At 41.7% G+C, this 20977-nt stretch overlaps 2 protein-coding genes across 2 annotated transcripts; both read left to right on the top strand.

Moving 5' to 3' along the window:
• Positions 1 to 2544: 2544 nt before the first annotated feature.
• On the top strand, positions 2545 to 3702 carry LOC4338145 (uncharacterized). The gene has a single exon (XM_015783340.3). The coding sequence runs from the start codon at positions 2668 to 2670 to the stop codon at positions 3427 to 3429; it is 762 nt and encodes a 253-aa protein (XP_015638826.1). The 5' UTR covers positions 2545 to 2667; the 3' UTR covers positions 3430 to 3702.
• A 5756-nt stretch (positions 3703 to 9458) lies between these two features.
• Positions 9459 to 10633, top strand: LOC4338144 (uncharacterized). Its single transcript, XM_015783371.3, has one exon. It carries the CDS (start codon positions 9577 to 9579, stop codon positions 10336 to 10338), a length of 762 nt encoding a protein of 253 aa, XP_015638857.1. The 5' UTR covers positions 9459 to 9576; the 3' UTR covers positions 10339 to 10633.
• Positions 10634 to 20977: the final 10344 nt, after the last annotated feature.

The following is a 20977-nucleotide window of genomic DNA, read 5'->3' as shown; positions in this document are numbered from 1 at the left end:
TTGGGCTCAATTATGTATATAAAATGATCTAATTTATGGTCTTGACAGAAATGATAAAATGTGATATTTGTTAAATAAAATATTGGAAAATGTGGATTTTAGGTTTGGGCCTCATGTGGTATACATATGGTGATTAGTTGTGTGCTGATAGGGGGAGAGTGTGCCTAGACCGACCTAAGGACTTCACTCAATGTCAGTTCATTTCGTATACAGTACAACCACATGTGCTAGTATGAGATAGCCCAAGCTTAGTAAATTATTTATGGTTTAGCCTTACATCTTGGTAGGCCAGTGTGTATGAGTTCGAATAATTCAGAGGAGCTTCCTATTTACCCCGATGTGGTAGTTTAGATGACTAAGCGTGTCCAATACAACGGTATAGTGCCACGTGGTGGGTTCCCGTCGTGTCTGTCACCACAGCATTAAGTTTAAGGCATGGGCCCGCCACTTAACGGTTCTAGGTCATATTTCTAGTATGACTAGGATGAAGGAACACGTATCGTGTAGGTGTAAGGCTATATCATGAATTTTTGAAGGGCTTTGTTGTGAGTTATAAATCGGGTACTTATGTATCGCGTACCATGCTTTTGCATAATTATTATTTCGCATCATGTGGGTAAAGTGTACGTACTCTACAGAGTTAAAACTAATCGATTAGCCATGCTCGCAGTCATGAGCGGCATGTGAATATGTCATGAGTATAGACTTGTGTTTTATTCTTCCAAAAGCTGAATTTAAACTTCAAAATGTGATGTGATTTGTGGATTATGTCCTTGCTGCCATGGAAGGTAATAAGGAGCTATGTTATATGTGATTAACACCTACTTTGATGCCCATTTGCTAAGTGTAAGCTTACTGAAATTTAATTGAAAGGAAATCTGAATTTGAAAATGGTCTTTCAAACAAAATATGCTTTATGCTAAAAATATCCATTGTAAGCTTTACTTTGAATATGCCATGCATGTAGAGTATTAGGCTTGCTTGGTGCTTGCCAGTACAATTTATTTGTACTGACTCCTGCTTGAATTGTTGGTTTGTTGTATGCTTAGACTTGGTTGCAGGTGAGATCACTCTTGAGATGTATGATTTCACAGGGGATGTTTCGTTCTTCCATAATGGTTCTTACTAGGATCTACCCTAGTCAGTTGCATGAAAGATCTTTTGGGTAGAAAATGCTTCCGCGAACCTAACTATTTGGCCGGTCGGCCATATATATCTAAGTACTATGTTGTATGATACTAACTAAGACTTAGAACTTAGAACTCCTTATGTTAGAGATATCATGTGCTTGGATGAAAGTGTTTAGTGTGTTCCTTTTGTTAGGAGGATATTAAACATGAGTATGAGTTAAAGATATTTGAGACAATGTAGATCATTAGCTATTTTGTGTCAAGTCTCCTGAATGTGTAACACATCTGATCACCGCCATCGAGTGGTTTGACAGGCACATCTCGGGCTGAAGTTAACTGGCAGGCTAAAGGCCCAGCAATTACCAAATTTGGTTGTTAACAGGTCTCATATATCTTTCTCTCGCAGCGTCGAATGCCTTATTATGTTTGATGGAAGAATTGATTTATTCTATTCATCCTTCAAATATAATAAGGGGTTCGGAGTACTTCCGACACGAACCAATTGTAGAAAATCTTATAATTTATTAGAATCATTGTGGTTCTTAATTTTCCCTCAAATTGACACAACCATACATAACCATTGCATCATTTTTAAGTGACCACATATCAATAGACTTCCCTCTATTCTATGCCATAGCAGTACATAGATGGTTTTAAATATTATATTCCTTACTATTAAATTTGAGTTTTAACACTCGGGTCGACAAAATGTATTTAAAAAATATATATCACACATATTATAGGATGCGAGGTCTAGAATATATCTACTCTATTTTTATTGATTGATATGTAAGTACATACAACAAATTGTGTCAAATGTGAACTAATTAAAAAAAGGAATAAAACGCATTTATTAGCAATAACCTTTTTGAGATTTGTTAAAATAAGAGCCCAACACATTCAATTAAAAAGAAAAACAACACCTTACTTTTTAATTTAGACTTAAAAGACCTATGTCTTCTTAAATGATGAAGAAGATTAACTTTATAGATAGGTGCTTATATAGATTAATTAAATATTTCATATTATAAACTAACAAATATCTTAAAAGAAATATTTAAGCAATGATTCATGAATGCCCACGCGAACGCGTGGGCTACCTCTTCTAGTTAAAATAACACGTAACTAATGAATTGATTAATGAGGAGAGGTGCTGACTGATTAGCAGAAAGTAATTATGGTTACCAGTTAGTGTAAAGACAAATTCGAGAAAGGAAGCATGCATGCGGAACACTCGATGAGAGGTTGGCAGAGGCGGCTTGCTAGAGACCGACCATATCGATTGGGTGGCCGGGTGTCATGGAGTGGAGCCACGTGACAACACCTGCTTGCCTTTCGCCAGCAATGAATCCCCCAGCCATCCTTCCATCCAGTTCCCAGGCTATAAATCCCAGCCACCCTTCCATCCATTGCCACATCGCTCAGAGAAACACGCACACAAGAAACACAGGAGTGAGGGAGAAGAAGATAAGGGAAGAGAGAGCGAGAGAGAGAGAGAGAGGGGGGTAGCAAAGCAACTTAGCTAGCTTTGCTAGCCATGGCGAGGAGCTCTCCTTGCCTCGCCGTCGCTGTGCTCCTCCTTGGAGTGGTGGTGGCGGCGATTGGAGCCTTTGCTGATGAAGAAGCGGCGAGCGGTTGGGGACTAGGGCATGGCGCCCGTTTCCTCAGCAGGCGAGGCCGTGCTGCGTATGAGAAGTCGTCGGAGCCAGAGGCAAAGCCTGCGTCGCAGCAGGAGCCGAAGTCGGATTCTTACTCGCAGGCAAAGCCTGGGCCAAAAGATGAGCCCAAGCCGGAGCCAGAGGCAATGTCTGCGTCGCAGCCGGAGTCGAAGCCGGCAACTTACTCGGAGTCTAAGCCCGAATCAAAGGCAGAGCCTGAATCAAAACCAGAGCCAAAGGCAGAGTCCACGCCACAACCAGAAGCAAAGTCAGAGCCTAAGTCTGAGCCAAAGCCAAAGTCCGAGCCATACGCAGAACCAAAATCAGAGCCCAAGTCCGAGCCACAGTCAGAACCAAATCCCGAGACTAAGGCGGAGCCAAAGTCTGAACCCAAGTATGAACCTAAATCAGAGCCTACCCCACAGACTGAACCAAGGGCAGAATCGCAACCAGAACCAAAGACAGAGCCAAAGTCTGAGTCGAAGGCTGAACCGAAGCCAGAGCGAAAGTCATACTCAAAGTCAAAACCAGAACCAGAATCCAAGCCAGAAGCAAAAGCAGAACGACAGCCAGAGTCTAAGCCCGAGCCAAAACCCGAGTCAGCCCCAAAGAAGGAAACGCCTTCGTCGGCCTACCCATGATGGAGATCCATGGAGATCGAGGGCATCTTGCTTGCTGCACGATTTAGCTACTGATGAGATTATTTTGCTGAAGGTCGGAGCACTAGGAAATGGCCATTGGCCATTTCTGGAATAAATAAGTGACGACCTAGCTTTATTCTTTGCTTTATTTCCCTCATTCTTTCATGTTTTTTTCCGGATGTGCCACTGCGCCAGCTGGTGTAATTCACTTATTTCTTATGTATCTATATCTATGCCATTTTTTTTCTAATAATACATACATATATATATATATATATATATATATATATATATATATATATATATATGTGCATTTTTTTCTGCCCAGTACTACCTTTATAATTATCCCTCCTGTTGTTTATTCTAGATTATATTGTGGCTGCCTAACAAAGTTCCATCAGGAAAAGGGTGTAACACTGTAACTATCTAACACTGAACTATCAAAATTGTTCGTAGTTACTATTACATTTTCGATTAGTCTTTGTAAATACAGTGCTAATGGCACGGCTTACTTATATATGTAAAACAATCATCAAGCGCAATCCAATCTGTACCTGGTTTGATCGAGTCTGCAGGTTCACGGTTAACAAGCTCCTGACCTCCATTAATTTTAGTAATTTTACTATCTTAAGGCGACGACGAGCGGTACCGCAATTTCGAATTTAATTACACTTAATTATTTTGGTGTCTTTTAATAACCGTAAAATTTCTCCATTGGTAAACCTATCGTTGGAACTGATCCGCACTATATTGGTTAATTAATACAAGTTCCTACTCCCTTCTTCTGACGCCGTTGACTTTTTTAAACTTGTTTTACCATTCGTCTTATTTGAAAAATTTAAATAAATATTAATGCTTTCCATATCATTTGATTCATTATTAAATATACTTTTACATATACATATAGTTTTACATATTTCACAACAGTTTTTCAATGAGATGAACAGTCAAACATATTTAAAAAATCAACGGCGTCAAATATTTAGAGACAGAGGGGGTACTTCCTCGAAAAATTTTATCAGCTGGTGAGAACAAATATTATTTGTCAGTATTATAACAACATTTGGCTTCCCTGATCTAATAATAGCTACTACCTTTCCTAAAAATATATTAAACGAACCTATGTGCTATCAGATCGTGTCCAATATGAATGCAGGAAACTAAATTTCTACATAAATTATTTTCACAAATTCCTTAAAAAATTTCCAGTCTCTGATTGGGTTGAGCTACGACTTATTTGCTGTGAATAACGAAAAAAATATTATGGGTAAACTTTTATCTGTATTATTCATGGTTTTAGAAGACAATATTAATTAGAAAATGGACTACAATAAAAAAAACCCTTAAAAGCCATTGAGCAAACAACTAGAATGCGAGTTCCAAAAGAAACCTGTAGGCCTAGAGCCTTATCGTTTTTGCCATACAACGAAAATGAGTCATTGCTAAAATTTAAATTTTAAAACATTATTTTAAAGCTAATTTTAGAGTATATTTAACGTAGTGTATGTTTTACAATGTGTTTTAAGTTACTAAGGATAAGTATAAATGTAAAAATTTACATGCAAATCATTTTTTTAGTTGTTTATAAACTGATTGACATAAGTAACCAGCTCTTGGTCAACCAGGTGTGCCTGCTAATTACTGTAGTAACTCCGTATGGACAGCATTGTCATGAGTTTACCCTCTGCACAAACGAGAAAATCAATACGGTCAGAACTGTGCATTCATGTAACTGTGCATCCATCTTTATGAGTAATCAGCTCTGTTAACATCAGTGATTAGCTCCAAGTCCTATCACTCACGCGATGTTTACCTGCCATTAACCATGTTCCGTACAATGGTAAGGGCAAGTTTAATTAATACTCCCTCCGTCCCACAAAGGTGGTCGCTTTACCCTGTTGAAATTGTCCCAAAAAGCTTGATGCCTAAACTGCCTCGTTAGAAAAGTACTCGTACAAATAAAACGCACTGAAGTGGGTCCATCTAATACCATCGAATGTTTATGCTCCACACGAATTTTCCTCCCAAGCGCTGCATTATCCTCTCACGTTTTCTCCTCTTCCCCATCGTGTTCTCTTCTCCCTCCACGCCGCTTCTCCCACCCAACATCACGCCACACAACCCCCATCCACTTCCCCACAAGCAAGCCACATCCAGTGTGTGACAACATGTCCAATGGTGGTGGCGGAAACCCTTTGGGCGCTGGTGACGAAAACCCTAGGGGCAGGGGTGGTGGAAACACTATGGGTGCTGGTGACGGAAACCCTAGGGGCTACGGCAGGGAAGGCCCTAGGGGCTGCAGAGGGGAAAGCCCTAGGGGCTACAGCAACAGCAAGCCTACAGGGGTGGTGAAGAGTTGGGTTGCGGCTGCGGTGATGACGGCGACGGAGGGTTGGGTTGTGGCGGCGGCGATGATGACGATGGCAACAGAGGGTTGGGTTTTGATGGTAGCAGCTTAGGCAGGAGGTTGTCTTGTGGTGATGATGACGACGGTGGGTTGCAAAGTGCCTCCCAGATGCAGTAAGCAACACCGTCGAGGAATGTGGTACTCGTGAAGATACGACCACTTATTTGAAGAAGGCGAATATTTTGTTCTGGATACACAAGATGGGTACAACGACGACCAGTTCTCCTCAGACCAGGAGCTTGTGCCCGAGACTGAGTTCCAGGATTGTGGGGAAGTGGAGGAGAAGGGTGGTAGGATTCAAGACTATGGCGAAGTGGAGGAGAAGGGTGGGGTTTCAAGATTGTAGGGAAACAGAGGAGAATGTCGGTGGGATTCAAGATTGTAGGGAAGTGGAGAAGGGTGGTGTGATCAGTGGCAGCAGCAGCATGGTGCACTCACATCATGGAGGGATATGGCCTACTGCCCGGAGATGCGGGCAACAGCTTCGAGACAAGTGATTTGATCGTAAATCCGGCCACTTATTAGAAGAAGGCAAGAATATAATCTATACGCAAGATGGGTTTGATTTGGATGAGTACGAGTTTTGGCCTGATTTGGATATGAAGGCAACGACTTGATAGTTTATTGGTTCAATGATTTTGTGCGCAAGAAAATGGTGCAAGTTGGTGTTGCACTGCAGGGGAAGGGAGGCGATGAAATTGGCGAGCTGATGAGCTGCGATGTGGCTCTTGGCATGGGACGAGCTAACTCCTCCGTTACCACGGTGTCCTCTTTGTGCGGGTTCTTGTTAGTCTTGATGTACTAATAGGAATCCGCACAAAGGAGCAACCGTAGTGGAGAAAGAGGAACACTATCAAGGTTCATAGATAAACTATGAGATCTTTCATGTTCTTTAAAGTTTTCCTAGCTATTAGAGCATGTTGGCACCAAGAAGATGCAAGAAGAACAATATTTATTCAGCAAGATAATGCTAGAACGCTTGTCCGAATCGATGATGAACAGTTTGGTGTTGCAGTAGCTCAAATGGGTCTTGCTATTCGTCTCGTGAATCAACCTCCAAATTTCCCTGATATGAATTGGCTTCTTTGGCTCACTTCAGTCCTTAACATCTACTCGGGTCTCTACAAACATGGAGGAGCTAGCAAAGAGAGAATGTTCATAAGGAATACAATGACTACGATCCAAACACTCTTAATAGGGTGTTCGTGGGAGTACAAAGCTGCTATATGGAGGTAATGAAAACTAGTAGAGGGAATAAGTACAAGATCCCTCACATGAACAAAGAGAAGCTAGAGGCACTTAGCATTCTTCTTAAAGCGCTTTGTTGTGATCATCTGAAAGATCAAGTTCTCTAATTTTGTGTTAGGAGGAGTTTTGGTGATTAATAACAATGGTTGTTGGAACTAACCTTTGCTATAAGTTTGTGATGACAGATTATGTTCTGGCCTCAAGCAAAAAAAGAAGGTTGATGGCTCAAATGTGAGAATCAAGTGATAGGATTGTGGATTAATGACAAAAAGGATGATACCTCACATATTGGGAATCAACAAGAGTCAAATGTTGATGATGAGAATACTTGATGACATCCCATCATGAGGTGATGGACATGTTGAATAATATACACCATGGTTCAAGATTGTTAGAAATAAAGATGGTGTGAGAAGCTAGAAGATGGATTTTACCGATGGATGAGAATTGAAGTCAAGAAGTTGAAGATGCGAGGTATGAAGTGACTACCTATGGCAAGACGGTGAAGCGCAAGCGATGCTCAGCTGCGATGGACCATGCAGTAGTGAGGACAAGCAAGGGGCTTGACGCCGACGAACCGAAACTGGTGGTGAAGAGCGAGTGAAGACTTTGTCGTGATGGACCATGCGAGACCATTTGAAGCCATGGATTATCCGCATCAACCTTTTGAGAAATGAAAGATGAAATGTCAAAGATCAAGAAGATGAGATTTTCCCAATGATCAAATGACCTTGACGTTGGTAACCCTCCAAGTGAAGAAAGAAAATGGTGTGATGGTATTCCTGCTGGTATAACTTTCCTTTTTACATTTGAGTTTAGGATGTCGTACTATTAAGAGGGATACCACATGCATATAATAGGTCAAGTACTAGTGCTCAAAATGTTTCATCTTTGTGTGAATTGAAAACGTCAACCAAAATTCTAACTCCGGGTTGTTTCACATGTCACAACAATTACATCAGCTTCCTTTACAATTTTTTTCAACATCTCTTGAAGATTTTGGACCATGTTTTATGTTGGGGTTGATAGCCCATAAAACTAGCTTTCCATAAATATTATAGAAATTATTTAAATCACGGAAGCATTCACAATACATTACATTCCAGAAACAATTTTGCATGTACAGTTCTATTTAATTACCCATCAAATCTTATTCACAATGGGCGTAGAGCCTCGCGAAACGTTTCCAAATGAATTATCTATCACATAATGGAAATATACTGTAGTATACACGCCCATAAATTTACCGTAGCCTTATGTCCCATAAAATCCATTTATTAATAAACATTGAGAATATATACCAATCTTACTTCCTTATAGATAAAATTTTATTTTAAAAAAATTGACACATAGGGTGTAATGTAGTCATTATTTATCATATCATAAATTTGAACTAAAAATAATATTTGTATGAAATAAAAAAAAGAAAAATGTCAATAGAGTGTAAACGAACAAATTGTAGAAAATCTTATAATTTATTAGAATCACTGTGGTTCTTAATTTTCCCTTAAATTGAGGCAACCATACATAACCATTGCATCATTTTTAAGTGACCACATATTAATAGACTTCCCTCTATTCTATGCCATAGCAGTTGATTGATGGTTTTAAATATTATATTCCTTACTATTAAATTTGAGTTTAAAAACTCAGGTCGACTAAATGTATTTAAAAAATATATATCACACATATTATAGGAAGTGAGGTCTAGAATATATCTACTCTATTTTTGTTGATTCATATGTAAGTACATACAACTAATTGTGTCAAATGTGAACTAATTAAAAAAAAGGAATAAAACACATTTATTAGCAATAACCTTTTTGAGATTTGTTAAAATAAGAGCCCAACACATTCAATTAAAAAGAAAAACAACACCTTACTTTTTAATTTAGACTTAAAAGACCTATGTCTTCTTAAATGATGAAGAAGATTAATTTTATAGATAGGTGCTTATATAGATTAATTAAATATTACATATTATAAACTAACAAAATATCTTAAAAGAAATATTTAAGCAATGATTCATGAATGCCCGCGCGAATGTGCGGGCTACCTTCCTAGTTAAAATAACATGTAACTAATGAATTGATTAATGAGGAGAGGTGCTGATTGATTAGCGGAAAGTAATTACGGTTACCAGTTAGTGTAAAGGCAGATTTGAGAAAGGAAGCATGCATGCAGGATACTCGATGAGAGGTTGGCAGAGGCGGCTTGCTAGAGACCGACCATATCGATTGGCTGGCCCGGTGTCATGGAGTGGAGCCACGTGACAACACCTGCTTGCATTTCGCCAGCAATGAATCCCCCAGCCATCCTTCGCTCCAGTTCCTAGGCTATAAATCCCAGCCACCCTTCCATCCATTGGCACATCGCTCAGAGAAACACACACACAAGGCACACAGGATTGAGGGAGAAGAAGATAAGGAGAGAGAGAGAGAGAGGGGGAGGGAGGGAGGGGTAGCAAAGCAACTTAGCTAGCTTTGCCAGCCATGGCGAGGAGCTCTCCTTGCCTTGCCGTCGCTGTGCTCCTCCTTGGAGTGGTGGTGGCGGCGATTGGAGCCTTTGCTGATGAAGGGGCGGCGAGCGGTTGGGGACTAGGGCATGGCGCCCGTTTCCTCAGCAGGCGAGGCCGTGCTGCGTATGAGAAGTCGTCGGAGCCAGAGGCAAAGCCTGCGTCGCAGCAGGAGCCGAAGTCGGATTCTTACTCGCAGGCAAAGCCTGGGCCAAAAGATGAGCCCAAGCCGGAGCCAGAGGCAATGTCTGCGTCGCAGCCGGAGTCGAAGCCGGCAACTTACTCGGAGTCTAAGCCCGAATCAAAGGCAGAGCCTGAATCAAAACCAGAGCCAAAGGCAGAGTCCACGCCACAACCAGAAGCAAAGTCAGAGCCTAAGTCTGAGCCAAAGCCAAAGTCCGAGCTATACGCAGAACCAAAATCAGAGCCCAAGTCTGAGCCACAGTCAGAACCAAATCCCGAGACTAAGGCGGAGCCAAAGTCTGAACCCAAGTCTGAACCTAAATCGGAGCCTACCCCACAGACTGAACCAAAGGCAGAATCGCAACCAGAACCAAAGACAGAGCCAAAGTCTGAGTCGAAGGCTGAACCGAAGCCAGAGCGAAAGTCATACTCAAAGTCAAAACCAGAACCAGAATCCAAGCCAGAAGCAAAAACAGAACCACAGCCAGAGTCTAAGCCCGAGCCAAAACCCGAGTCAGCCCCAAAGAAGGAAACGCCTTCGTCGGCCTACCCATGATGGAGATCCATGGAGATCGAGGGCATCTTGCTTGCTGCACGATTTAGCTACTGATGAGATTATTTTGCTGAGGGTCGGAGCACTAGGAAATGGCCATTGGCCATTTCTGGAATAAATAAGTGACGACCTAGCTTTATTCTTTGCTTTATTTCCCTCATTCTTTCATGTTTTTTTCCGGATGTGCCACTGCGCCAGCTGGTGTAATTCACTTATTTCTTATGTATCTATATCTATGCCATTTTTTTTCTAATAATACATACATATATATATATATATATATATGTGCATTTTTTTCTGCCCAGTACTACCTTTATAATTATCCCTCCTGTTGTTTATTCTAGATTATATTGTGGCTGCCTAACAAAGTTCCATCAGGAAAAGGGTGTAACACTGTAACTATCTAACACTGAACTATCAAAATTGTTCGTAGTTACTATTACATTTTCGATTAGTCTTTGTAAATACAGTGCTAATGGCACGGCTTACTTATATATGTAAAACAATCATCAAGCGCAATCCAATCTGTACCTGGTTTGATCGAGTCTGCAGGTTCACGGTTAACAAGCTCCTGACCTCCATTAATTTTAGTAATTTTACTATCTTAAGGCGACGACGAGCGGTACCGCAATTTCGAATTTAATTACACTTAATTATTTTGGTGTCTTTTAATAACCGTAAAATTTCTCCATTGGTAAACCTATCGTTGGAACTGATCCGCACTATATTGGTTAATTAATACAAGTTCCTACTCCCTTCTTCTGACGCCGTTGACTTTTTTAAACTTGTTTTACCATTCGTCTTATTTGAAAAATTTAAATAAATATTAATGCTTTCCATATCATTTGATTCATTATTAAATATACTTTTACATATACATATAGTTTTACATATTTCACAACAGTTTTTCAATGAGATGAACAGTCAAACATATTTAAAAAATCAACGGCGTCAAATATTTAGAGACAGAGGGGGTACTTCCTCGAAAAATTTTATCAGCTGGTGAGAACAAATATTATTTGTCAGTATTATAACAACATTTGGCTTCCCTGATCTAATAATAGCTACTACCTTTCCTAAAAATATATTAAACGAACCTATGTGCTATCAGATCGTGTCCAATATGAATTCAGGAAACTAAATTTCTACATAAATTATTTTCACAAATTCCTTAAAAAATTACCAGTCTCTGATTGGGTTGAGCTACGACTTATTTGATGTGAATAACGAAAAAAAATATTATGGGTAAACTTTTATCTGTATTATTCATGGTTTTAGAAGCCAATATTAATTAGAAAATGGACTACAATAGAAAAAAACCCTTAAAAGCCATTGAGCAAACAACGAGAATGCGAGTTCCAAAAGACACCTGTAGGCCTTGAGCCTTATCATTTTTGGCATACAACAAAAATGAGTTATTGCTAAAATTTAAATTTTAAAACATAATTTTAAAGCTAATTTTAGAGTATATTTAACGTTGTTTCTTTTTTCATTTAGTTTTAAGTTGCTAAGCATAAGTATACATGTAAAATTTTACATGCAAATTATTTTTTTAGTCGTTTATAAACTAATTGACATATATAAGCAGCTCTTGGTCAACCAGGTGTGCGTGCTTATTACTGTAGTAACTCCGTATCAGTATCCTGTATCCTCCAAGCGTTACATTATCCTCTCTCTTGTTTTCTCCTCTTCCCCATCATGTTCTGTTCTTCCTCCATGAAGCTTCTCCCACCTAACACCACGCCACACCAACCCCCATCCAGTTCCCCACAAGCAAGCCACATCCAGCGTGCGACAACATGTCCAACGGCGGTGGCGGAAACCCTCTGGGCGCTGGTGACGAAAACCCTAGGGGCGGCGGTGGTGAAAACACTATGGGTACCAGTGGCGGAAACCCTAGGGGCTACGGTGGCAGAGGCCCTAGGGGTTGCAGTGGTGAAAGCCCTAGAGGCTACAGCAACAGCAAGCCTACGGGGACGGTGGAGGGTTGGGTTGCGGCGCGGTGATGACGGCGAAGGAGGGTTGGGTTGTGGCAGCGGCGATAACAACGAAGGCAGTGGAGGGTTGGGTTCTGGTGGCGGCAGCTTAGGCAAGTGGGTGGCTTGTGGCGGTGATGACGGCGGTGGGTTTGCAAAGTGCCTCCTAGATGCAGTAAGCAACACCGTTGAGACAAGTAGTACTCGCGACCACTTATTGGAAGAAGGCAAGAATTTTGTTTTGAATACACAAGATGGGTACGACGACGACCAGTTCTCCTCGGACTAGGAGTTTGTGCCCAAGACTGAGTTCCAGGAATGTGGGGGAGTGGAGGAGAAGGGTGATAGGATTCAAGACTGTGGAAAAGTGGAGGAGAAGGGTGGTGGGATTCATGATTGTGAGGGGAGAATGTCGGTGAGATTCAAGATTGTAGGGAAGTGGAGAAGGGTGGTGTGATATGTGGCAACAGTAGCATGGTGCACTCACATCATGGGGGGATATGGCCTCCTAGCCGGAGGTGCGGGCAATAGCTTTGAGGCAAGTGGTTTGATCATAAATCTGGCCACTTTTTAGAAGAAGGCAATAATGTAATCTATACACAGGATGGGTTTGATTTGGATGAGTACGAGTTCTGGTCTGATTTGGATGATGAAGGCGACGACTTGATAGTTGATTGCTTCAATGATTTTGTGCCCTAGAAAATGGTGCACTATGGTGTTGTACTTGTTGGAAATTTGGTCATATTTCGGCATATTTTAATCCAAAATGACAAGATAATAAACATGACATTTACAATGGAATTTGATCCAATGATAGTTGTGAATGTAATCAACATGAGCATGCTTAACGTAGAATAAGCATCAACAATCACATAATAACGCAATGTTGACATTGCGATGAACAGTAAAACTTCTAATTGAAATAATGTAAGAAGGTTAGACCCCAAGAATGGTCCTCCGCTAGAGTTTGAGGCAGTATTGCCTCCGTTGGTGTTGACGGGAACCTCCTTCTCCTTGTCTCCAGTGTTGCCGTTGTCTCCAGTGTTCGACATATTGGTGAAGACGAAGTAGACGTTGACTAACAGTGAGTGCGCCTTGCGCTCCCAAGAAACCTGATCGCCCGCCCGTCCGTGCAAACGTCGCAGCAGTGCGTGGTTTCGGAGGCCTATTCTCCCAATGCGTGTGCACACACTCGTCAGGATGGGATTATCGTAGCAGCAATAGCCTTGGAAATGGATGAAAGTGTCTCACTTCTACTTAGGCAGATCAAATCCATTCTCATTTTATATGAGGAATGGAAGATGAAGAGTAAGAGTCATGGAATAAGAAGAAAAATAGAGTAACTAATTCTCATCAATTAGCCATGAACCATCCTCCACTACACAACCATCAACCAACCATCAATTAGGAGTAATTGATGTAGGTTACCAATGGAATAGGAAGAGGAATAGAGCAACTAATTGTCATCAACTGGCCATGAACCATCCTCCACTACACAACCATCAACCATGCATCAATTAGGAGTAATTGATATAAGTTACCAATTCCCTAATCAAATGGATTAATTCTCAAAACTCCTCATCCCATTGATATCTCATAAGAGAATGAATACACATGAATTCCTAGCGTAATGAGCCTTGGAATTTATTTGATTTAATTGATTTAAATGGATCAATTACCCAATTAAATCTAACAGTACTACTAGGGAAGGGAGGCAATGAAATTGGCGAGCTGATGAGCTGCGATGTGGCTCTTGGCATGGGACAAGCTAACTCGACCGTTACCAAGGTGTCCTCTTCGTCAGATGCTTCTTTGTGCGGGTTCTTGTTAGTCTTCATGTACTAATAGGAATCCGCACAAAGGAGCAGCTGTAATGGAGAAAGAGGAATACTATTAAGGTTGGTAGAGAAACTATGAGATCTTTCATGATCTCTAAAGTTCTTCCAGCTATTAGACCATGTTGGCCCCAAGAAGATGCAAGAAGAACAATATTTATTCAGCAAGATAATGCTAGAACGCTTGTCCCAATCGATGACGAACAGTTTGGTGCAGTAGCTCAAATGGGTCTTGATATTTGTTGGTATTTCTTAATGACATTACTAGAAATATAATTCCCAGCAATGGCGCAGAAATACTTCTATTACATTATGGTTACAGAGTTCATTCTCAAACGCATGAATATACCATTGTAGCATTTCACCCGAGAGTATTCCAAGGGTATCGTATTTATTTTATCACGTGGGAAGATCATGTAGAGAAAACTTGACTAATAATTTATATATTACTTGTGATAATCATACTCTAAGCAGGGATTAAGATAATCCAAGGGTAGAGTGACACACAAACATTAACTGTTCATTCTCATAATATATTATCTAAGCTAAGTGGATAGAAAAGAGAAAGATAATCTATTCCTATACTTCTAATATACATAGTATATATACATTCTAGTTAACCGATATACTAGCTAATACCCTCTATCCGATGCCCTCCTGGTACTTCGAGAAGCCACCCCTGACTGTCGAGTTCCTTACGACAGCCTGTCATGACCATACAACCGGTGCTAAATACGGAGGAATACCCTCCCTAGGGAATTAACTTAGGATTATATACCGGCGCGGAGGAATACCCGTACTAAGTTGTCACCATCAGCGGCCCACCTCTTATCCGCAATATATAACTCCAAATATAGATATCTCGTAATCTAGACACCACATCTAAACTACCAGATACTACTCTAATATCATCGTCATGACATAGAGTAATTGCATAAGCAAACACTATACCCGTACTAAAGCATCTCCCAGATAAGCTAGCCGTATATTCAGTATAACATGAACATAATGTAAAGTAGTTACTCATATACTCGGAAAGTATTTCAATACCATAAATGTATTTAGAAGAGTATTCTAATAAAAGTACAAAGCTTACAAAAGAGAAGAGAAAAGTTACTAGAGCCATACCCGAACTCTTCCGAAGGCTTCCGGACTCCTGATTTCTACTCTATTCCTATTCCACCAGCTAGATACTACTAAACTAAACTTGAGAGAAATGAGAGAGCTATTGCTTGATGTGTGTGTGTGAAGTGAGAAAAGGAACTCCTTTTATAGCTTAACTATGATGGTTGTGACGGTTGGAGTGGTCGGTAATACCCTCCAACCGTCATTGGGGCTTCGTCTCAACCGTCCAGCCAAGACCTGGATACAACGGAGGCGAGGGAGGTTCGGCCGAACCCCCTGGTTCGGCCAAACATAGGGCCAGCCCAACCAACCCATGGTTTGGCTGGCGGCCTCCTCTGTTGTTCTACTCCGAAGACTTGTGAATTTTGGCCCAGTTTGTCGTGTCAATTCTTAGTTCTTGGCCCATTCATACATAAGTCTGGTTCTCGACATCGTCCGATTGATTTATTGTCTGAGTTGATGTCGATTCTCCTCCACTTTATTGTTATTCTCTTCAAAAGGTTAGTAGACCTAATACTAGTGGAATATTATTATTCTAACATATTTATGCATTGCAAGCATCAATAGTTCTCCTTTATTTTGGTAATATTGACGGTCAAAACTGATCGATAATGACCGTCAACAATATTCGTCTCGTGAATCAACCTCCAAATTCCCGATATGAATAGTTTAAACCTTGGCTTCTTCGCCTCACTTCAGTCCTTAACATCTACTAGGGTCTCTACAAACATCAAGGAGCTAAGAGAGAATATTCACAAGGAATATAATGACTACAATCCAAACACTCTTAATAGAGTGTTTGTGACACTACGAAGCTGCTACATGGACGTAATGAAGACTAGTGGAGGGAATAAGTAGAAGATCCCTCACATGAACAAAGAGAAGCTAGAGGCATGTAGCATTCTTCCTAAAGCACTTTGTTGTGATCATCAACTCTATGAGAGAGCCATACAGCTTATAGTTGACTAATTGTGCACTTGTGTCATCTGTGTGTCTATGTAATTGTGGAAACTAAATATATAAGTTGTTTGGTTGTATTAATGTTTCATCCAAGGTTATATTAACAAGTTGACTATTCATATGCACAATCACAAAAAAAAGAATTAGTACAAATTAAGAGATGCATGGAATTTCATTAAAATGTTTTCATAACTATAGTGCTAAAAGATGCCACCAAAACAGAACCACATGACGTATAACATCATAGGATGAACTATGCAGCTCATTCATTATGAGTTCATACTTTGGACTAATAACAAGTTGTAGGTAGATCGCACATAATTCATGTCACATAATCAGCACACTACTTTTTTTTGGATGGAAACACTAGGTGTAACCTGGGATTAGTAGACAAAGCATTTCCAACTTGATGTCATCAATGGGCTCGTATTCTTCCTCCTATGAATAACCCCAAAGGTCTATACCACCAAACTGATCACCACCTTTTTCTTTGTCTCTACGCATCTCCTCGCCATGTATCTCCTCCTCGTTGGGCATGAATTGGATAGACACCTCCTCAACATATATAAAAACAAACTAAAACTGAAAGTAACAACAATAAAATAGCAGTGGGCAGTACACTCTATGTCCAGTGCTTGCACAACATCATTTATTTATTACAGTTGATTTTTCTCTAGCTAACCTGGACATATTCAAGTTTAAATGACCCAAATTTTCATATCAACAATTACATCAGTCTGAACGGGTTTTCTAATGTCAACTTTGTTTTTACCAGCACCATGCTGCTCAATTTAAATGAAATTTTTATTTGGCTAGATAGGTGGTTTTGCTTCATTAACTGTAGGAAAAAATAGAATCATTAGTGCTTACTTATATTGGGGTGGTTATCTTTTGCTTTGTAGCTTAATTAGGTTTGAACCCATAACCATATCTTAACCTTGAACTAGACACACAGCATTGGCACATACTGCCAACTGGTATAGTGGTGTGGGCCATTATGGATCATTGTAAATTTCACAGAAAGGATAAGCAAAACATACTTAAATGATGCGTCTGTGAATGTCATTTCTAATTAAGCCTCATGAAAGAACAAAAAGTGATACGATTATCTATGGAAATCTATTATAAGAACATAATGTTACACTTTTGCATTTATAGTTTAAATTCAATATTTTCAAGGACAGTAGATCTTTTAATATTTGAACCTTATAGTTTATTTAGAGGGGTATTTCTGACTTGGGACATGGAAGAATAGAAGCAGCATTCTAAGGTCTTTAGATTTTTCCCATTTTTCAGTCAACTAAATCTCTAATTGATTAACTATCTTAGGCCCTGTTCGTTTCTTCTACGAGCAGAGGATAAAATTTTGGATACTCGTGGTATGCTTTTCAAACTGCTAAACGGTGTGTTTCGTGTGAAAATCTATAGAAAGTCTCTAAAATATCGGATTAATCCAATTTTCAAGTTTGTAATAATTAAAACTTAACTAATCGCACGTTATTACCACCTCGTTTACCACCTCGTTTTGCATGAAACACTTAATCTTTATCTTCATCTTCATATTCAGGAGATTCAAACACCACTTTAATATGTTCAAAAACTAGCATTTTATAATCCACTACAGCCCAATTTTCAAGTCAAAACTTCATGATTAAAAGCATGCACCTTGCTTTGCTCGTTGATATGGAGGACTCCACCCTGATGTGCTTGCTTAGTCCAGCACCGTGATTGGCCATTGTCCCTCGCCGCAGGTCACCTCTATGTGGGTAAGAAGCATCCAATGAAGAGGACGCCTTGGTAATGGTGGAGTTGGCTCATCCCATACCAAGAGCCACATCATAGCTCATCAGCTCGCAATTTTCACCGCCTCCCTACCCGTGCAGTGCAAAACCATCGTGCACCATTTTCATGGGCACAAAATCATCGAACCAATCAACTATCAAGTCACCGCTTTCATCATCCAAATCAGGCTAGAACTCATACTCATCCAAATCAGGCCTATCCTGGATATCCAAGATTATATTCTTGCCTTCTTATACTAAGTGATCAGATTTACAATCAAACCACTTGACTCGAAGCTGCTGCCCACACCTCTGGGTAGCAGGCCATATCCTTCCAAGATGTGAGTGCACCATGTTGCTGCCGCCACAGATCACACTACCCTTCTCCTCCATTTCCCTACAATCCTGAATCCCACTAACATTCTCCTCCGTTTCCCCACATTCTTGAATTCCACCACCCTTCTCCGCCACTTTGCCATAGTCTTAATTCTATCACCCTTCTCCTCCACTTCCACACAATCCTAGAACTCAGTCTCGGGCACAAACTCCTGGTCCAGGGAGAACCGGTGGTCGTCGACTTCATTATTGGAATCGGGGGTGAACTTGAACTGGTCATCGTCAGACCCATCTTATATATCCAGAACAAAATTCTTGCCTTCTTCCAATAAGTGGTCGTATCTACGCGATTTCCATATGCCTCAACAACATTGCTTATTGCGCATCTAGGAGGCACTTTGCAACCTGCCGCCATCGACATCGTCACAACCCAACCTTTTGTGTATGTCACCGCTACCAAAACCCAACCCTTCCCCACCATCGTGGCCGCTGCTGCCACCACATCCCAATCCAACGTCGTCGTGTTCGCCGCGACCGCAACCCAACCCTCCGCCACACCCCTAGGCTTGTTGCCACTGTAGCCCCTAGGGCCTCTGTTCCCGCTGCCCTAGGGTTTATGCCGCCGTCGCCCCTAGGGTTTCCGTCGCCGCCGCCCATAGGGTTTCCACTACCACCGCTGGACATGTTGTCGCACGCTGGATGTGGCTTGCTTGTGGGGAACTGGATGGGGGTTGGTGCGGCATGGTGATGGGAGGGAGAAGTGATGCACTGCTACAGAAAACATTTTCCTGGACGCTGGGCCTGTTTGTTTCCAGATGGGCCGTAAGTGGCGCCGTCTGGAAAAATCGGACGACTGGCATCGGACTGTCGCCCGCACGGGAAAATAGATTATCCCGTGCGGGCGTCTTAACCCGACCGCACCGGAAAATCCTCATTATCCTGTGCGGTCGACTTAAGTGGACCGCACTGGAAAATACCTCTCTCTCTTTTCCCTCTCACCCATTTCAAACTTCACACACTCTCTCTTTATTTTTCCTTTTTATTCTCTCTCTCTGCCTTTACTCCTCCCCATCCCTCTCTCTCTGCCTTTACTCGACTCCCCTCCCCCCCTCCCTCCCCACCGAGCGGCGCGGCGGTGCGGCTGCGGCGGCGGCGGCGAAGTGACAGCGCGCCGCCTGAGTGGTGGACCGCGGAGCTCGCGGCCCTCTCGCTGGCATCCTGAATGTCGACACCGTGCGCCGCATCATCACCGCCTTCGTGGAGCGAGACTCGGCATCTTCGGGCGGCGCGAACGGCTGGAGCCGAGGCACTACAAGGCGGTGGTGGCGCGATGCAGACAATGGCGAAGACCATGGACGAGGTCGCGGCAGAGATCGCGACGGAGGCAGCAAGTAGCAGCATGCATGCATGAGCAAATGAAGCTACGCCCAGGAAATGCAGTAGCAGCATGCATGCATGAGCGGCTGCGGCGGGGAGCGGCGGCTATGCGACGACAGCGATGACGACGAGAGCGGCGGCGTGACGACGGCGATGACGACCGTGGCGCGACGACGGCGACGACGACGGCGACTGCTGGCAGAGGCAGAGCGGCGGCGGGGGGACAAGCGGCTGCGCAACCACCATGCGGATCGGAATCGGGATCGGGATACGGCGGCTGCGGGATCGGGATATTTTTTGTTTTTTTGGGTTTTTTTTCTTTTGTTTCCGTGCGGTTGGTATAATTTGACCGCACGGGATAATCGATTGTTCCGTGCGATTACGTCGCCCGCACGCGAAAATGTTGATTTTCGCAGACACCTGGGTGTAGACGGGCGCTACTTCTGTATAGAAAAATAGATTTGGACCGCACAGAAAAATGAATCTTGTAGTAGTACGCGATGGGAGAAGAGAAAATGAGAGAGGATAAGGTAGCGCTTGGGTGGAAAATTCGTATGGAGCAGAAACATTCGACGGTGCTAGATGGACCCAATGTGTGTTCTTATTTTTACGAGTTCTTTTGCTGATGGGGGAGTTCAGAGCGTGTCTTCAGGGTAAAGCGACCACGAGGGAGAGAGTATGAAACTTCTCTGACAACATCTCGTGTACGATAAGCTCCTCTGTTGACGAGTGACAGATACCCCCTTCGTTTCACAATGTAAGTCATTCTAACATTTTCTACATTTATATAGTTGTTAATGAATGTAGACGTTTAGATTCATTACCAACTATATGAATGTGAGAAATGCTAGAATGACTTACATTGTGAAACGGAGGAAGTACCATTAATCCCGGCTGGAAATCAGAGAGCATTTGTGCAACTGGGCATAGGTACGCCTAACTTAAATTCCCAAATCTTGAGTTGCAGAGTTGAGAGCGATCGATGGGATCAAATTTGGTTGCAGTTAGCAGCCGTAATTAGGCAGCCAATGCGATGGTACAACAAGGGGAGGCCCTAATGGGCGATCAAGCGATCATATCCGCCCCCCTCCCCTATACTCGATACATTCCTCCCTCATCTCCCCCCTTTCTCCTCCCCTTATTCTCTTCCTACTACAGTACATCACAAAAAAAATTTAAAAAAAATAAAAAAGTTAAAAAATTTATGTATAGAAATACTATATATAAAAAATTTGAATTCAAATTCAAATTT

This window comes from Oryza sativa, chromosome 5 (assembly GCF_034140825.1).
Source record: "Oryza sativa Japonica Group chromosome 5, ASM3414082v1".
In the NCBI taxonomy this organism is placed as follows: domain Eukaryota; kingdom Viridiplantae; phylum Streptophyta; class Magnoliopsida; order Poales; family Poaceae; genus Oryza; species Oryza sativa.
Note: the sequence above shows the minus strand (reverse complement) of the source record. Positions and strands in the feature narration are given on the sequence as shown.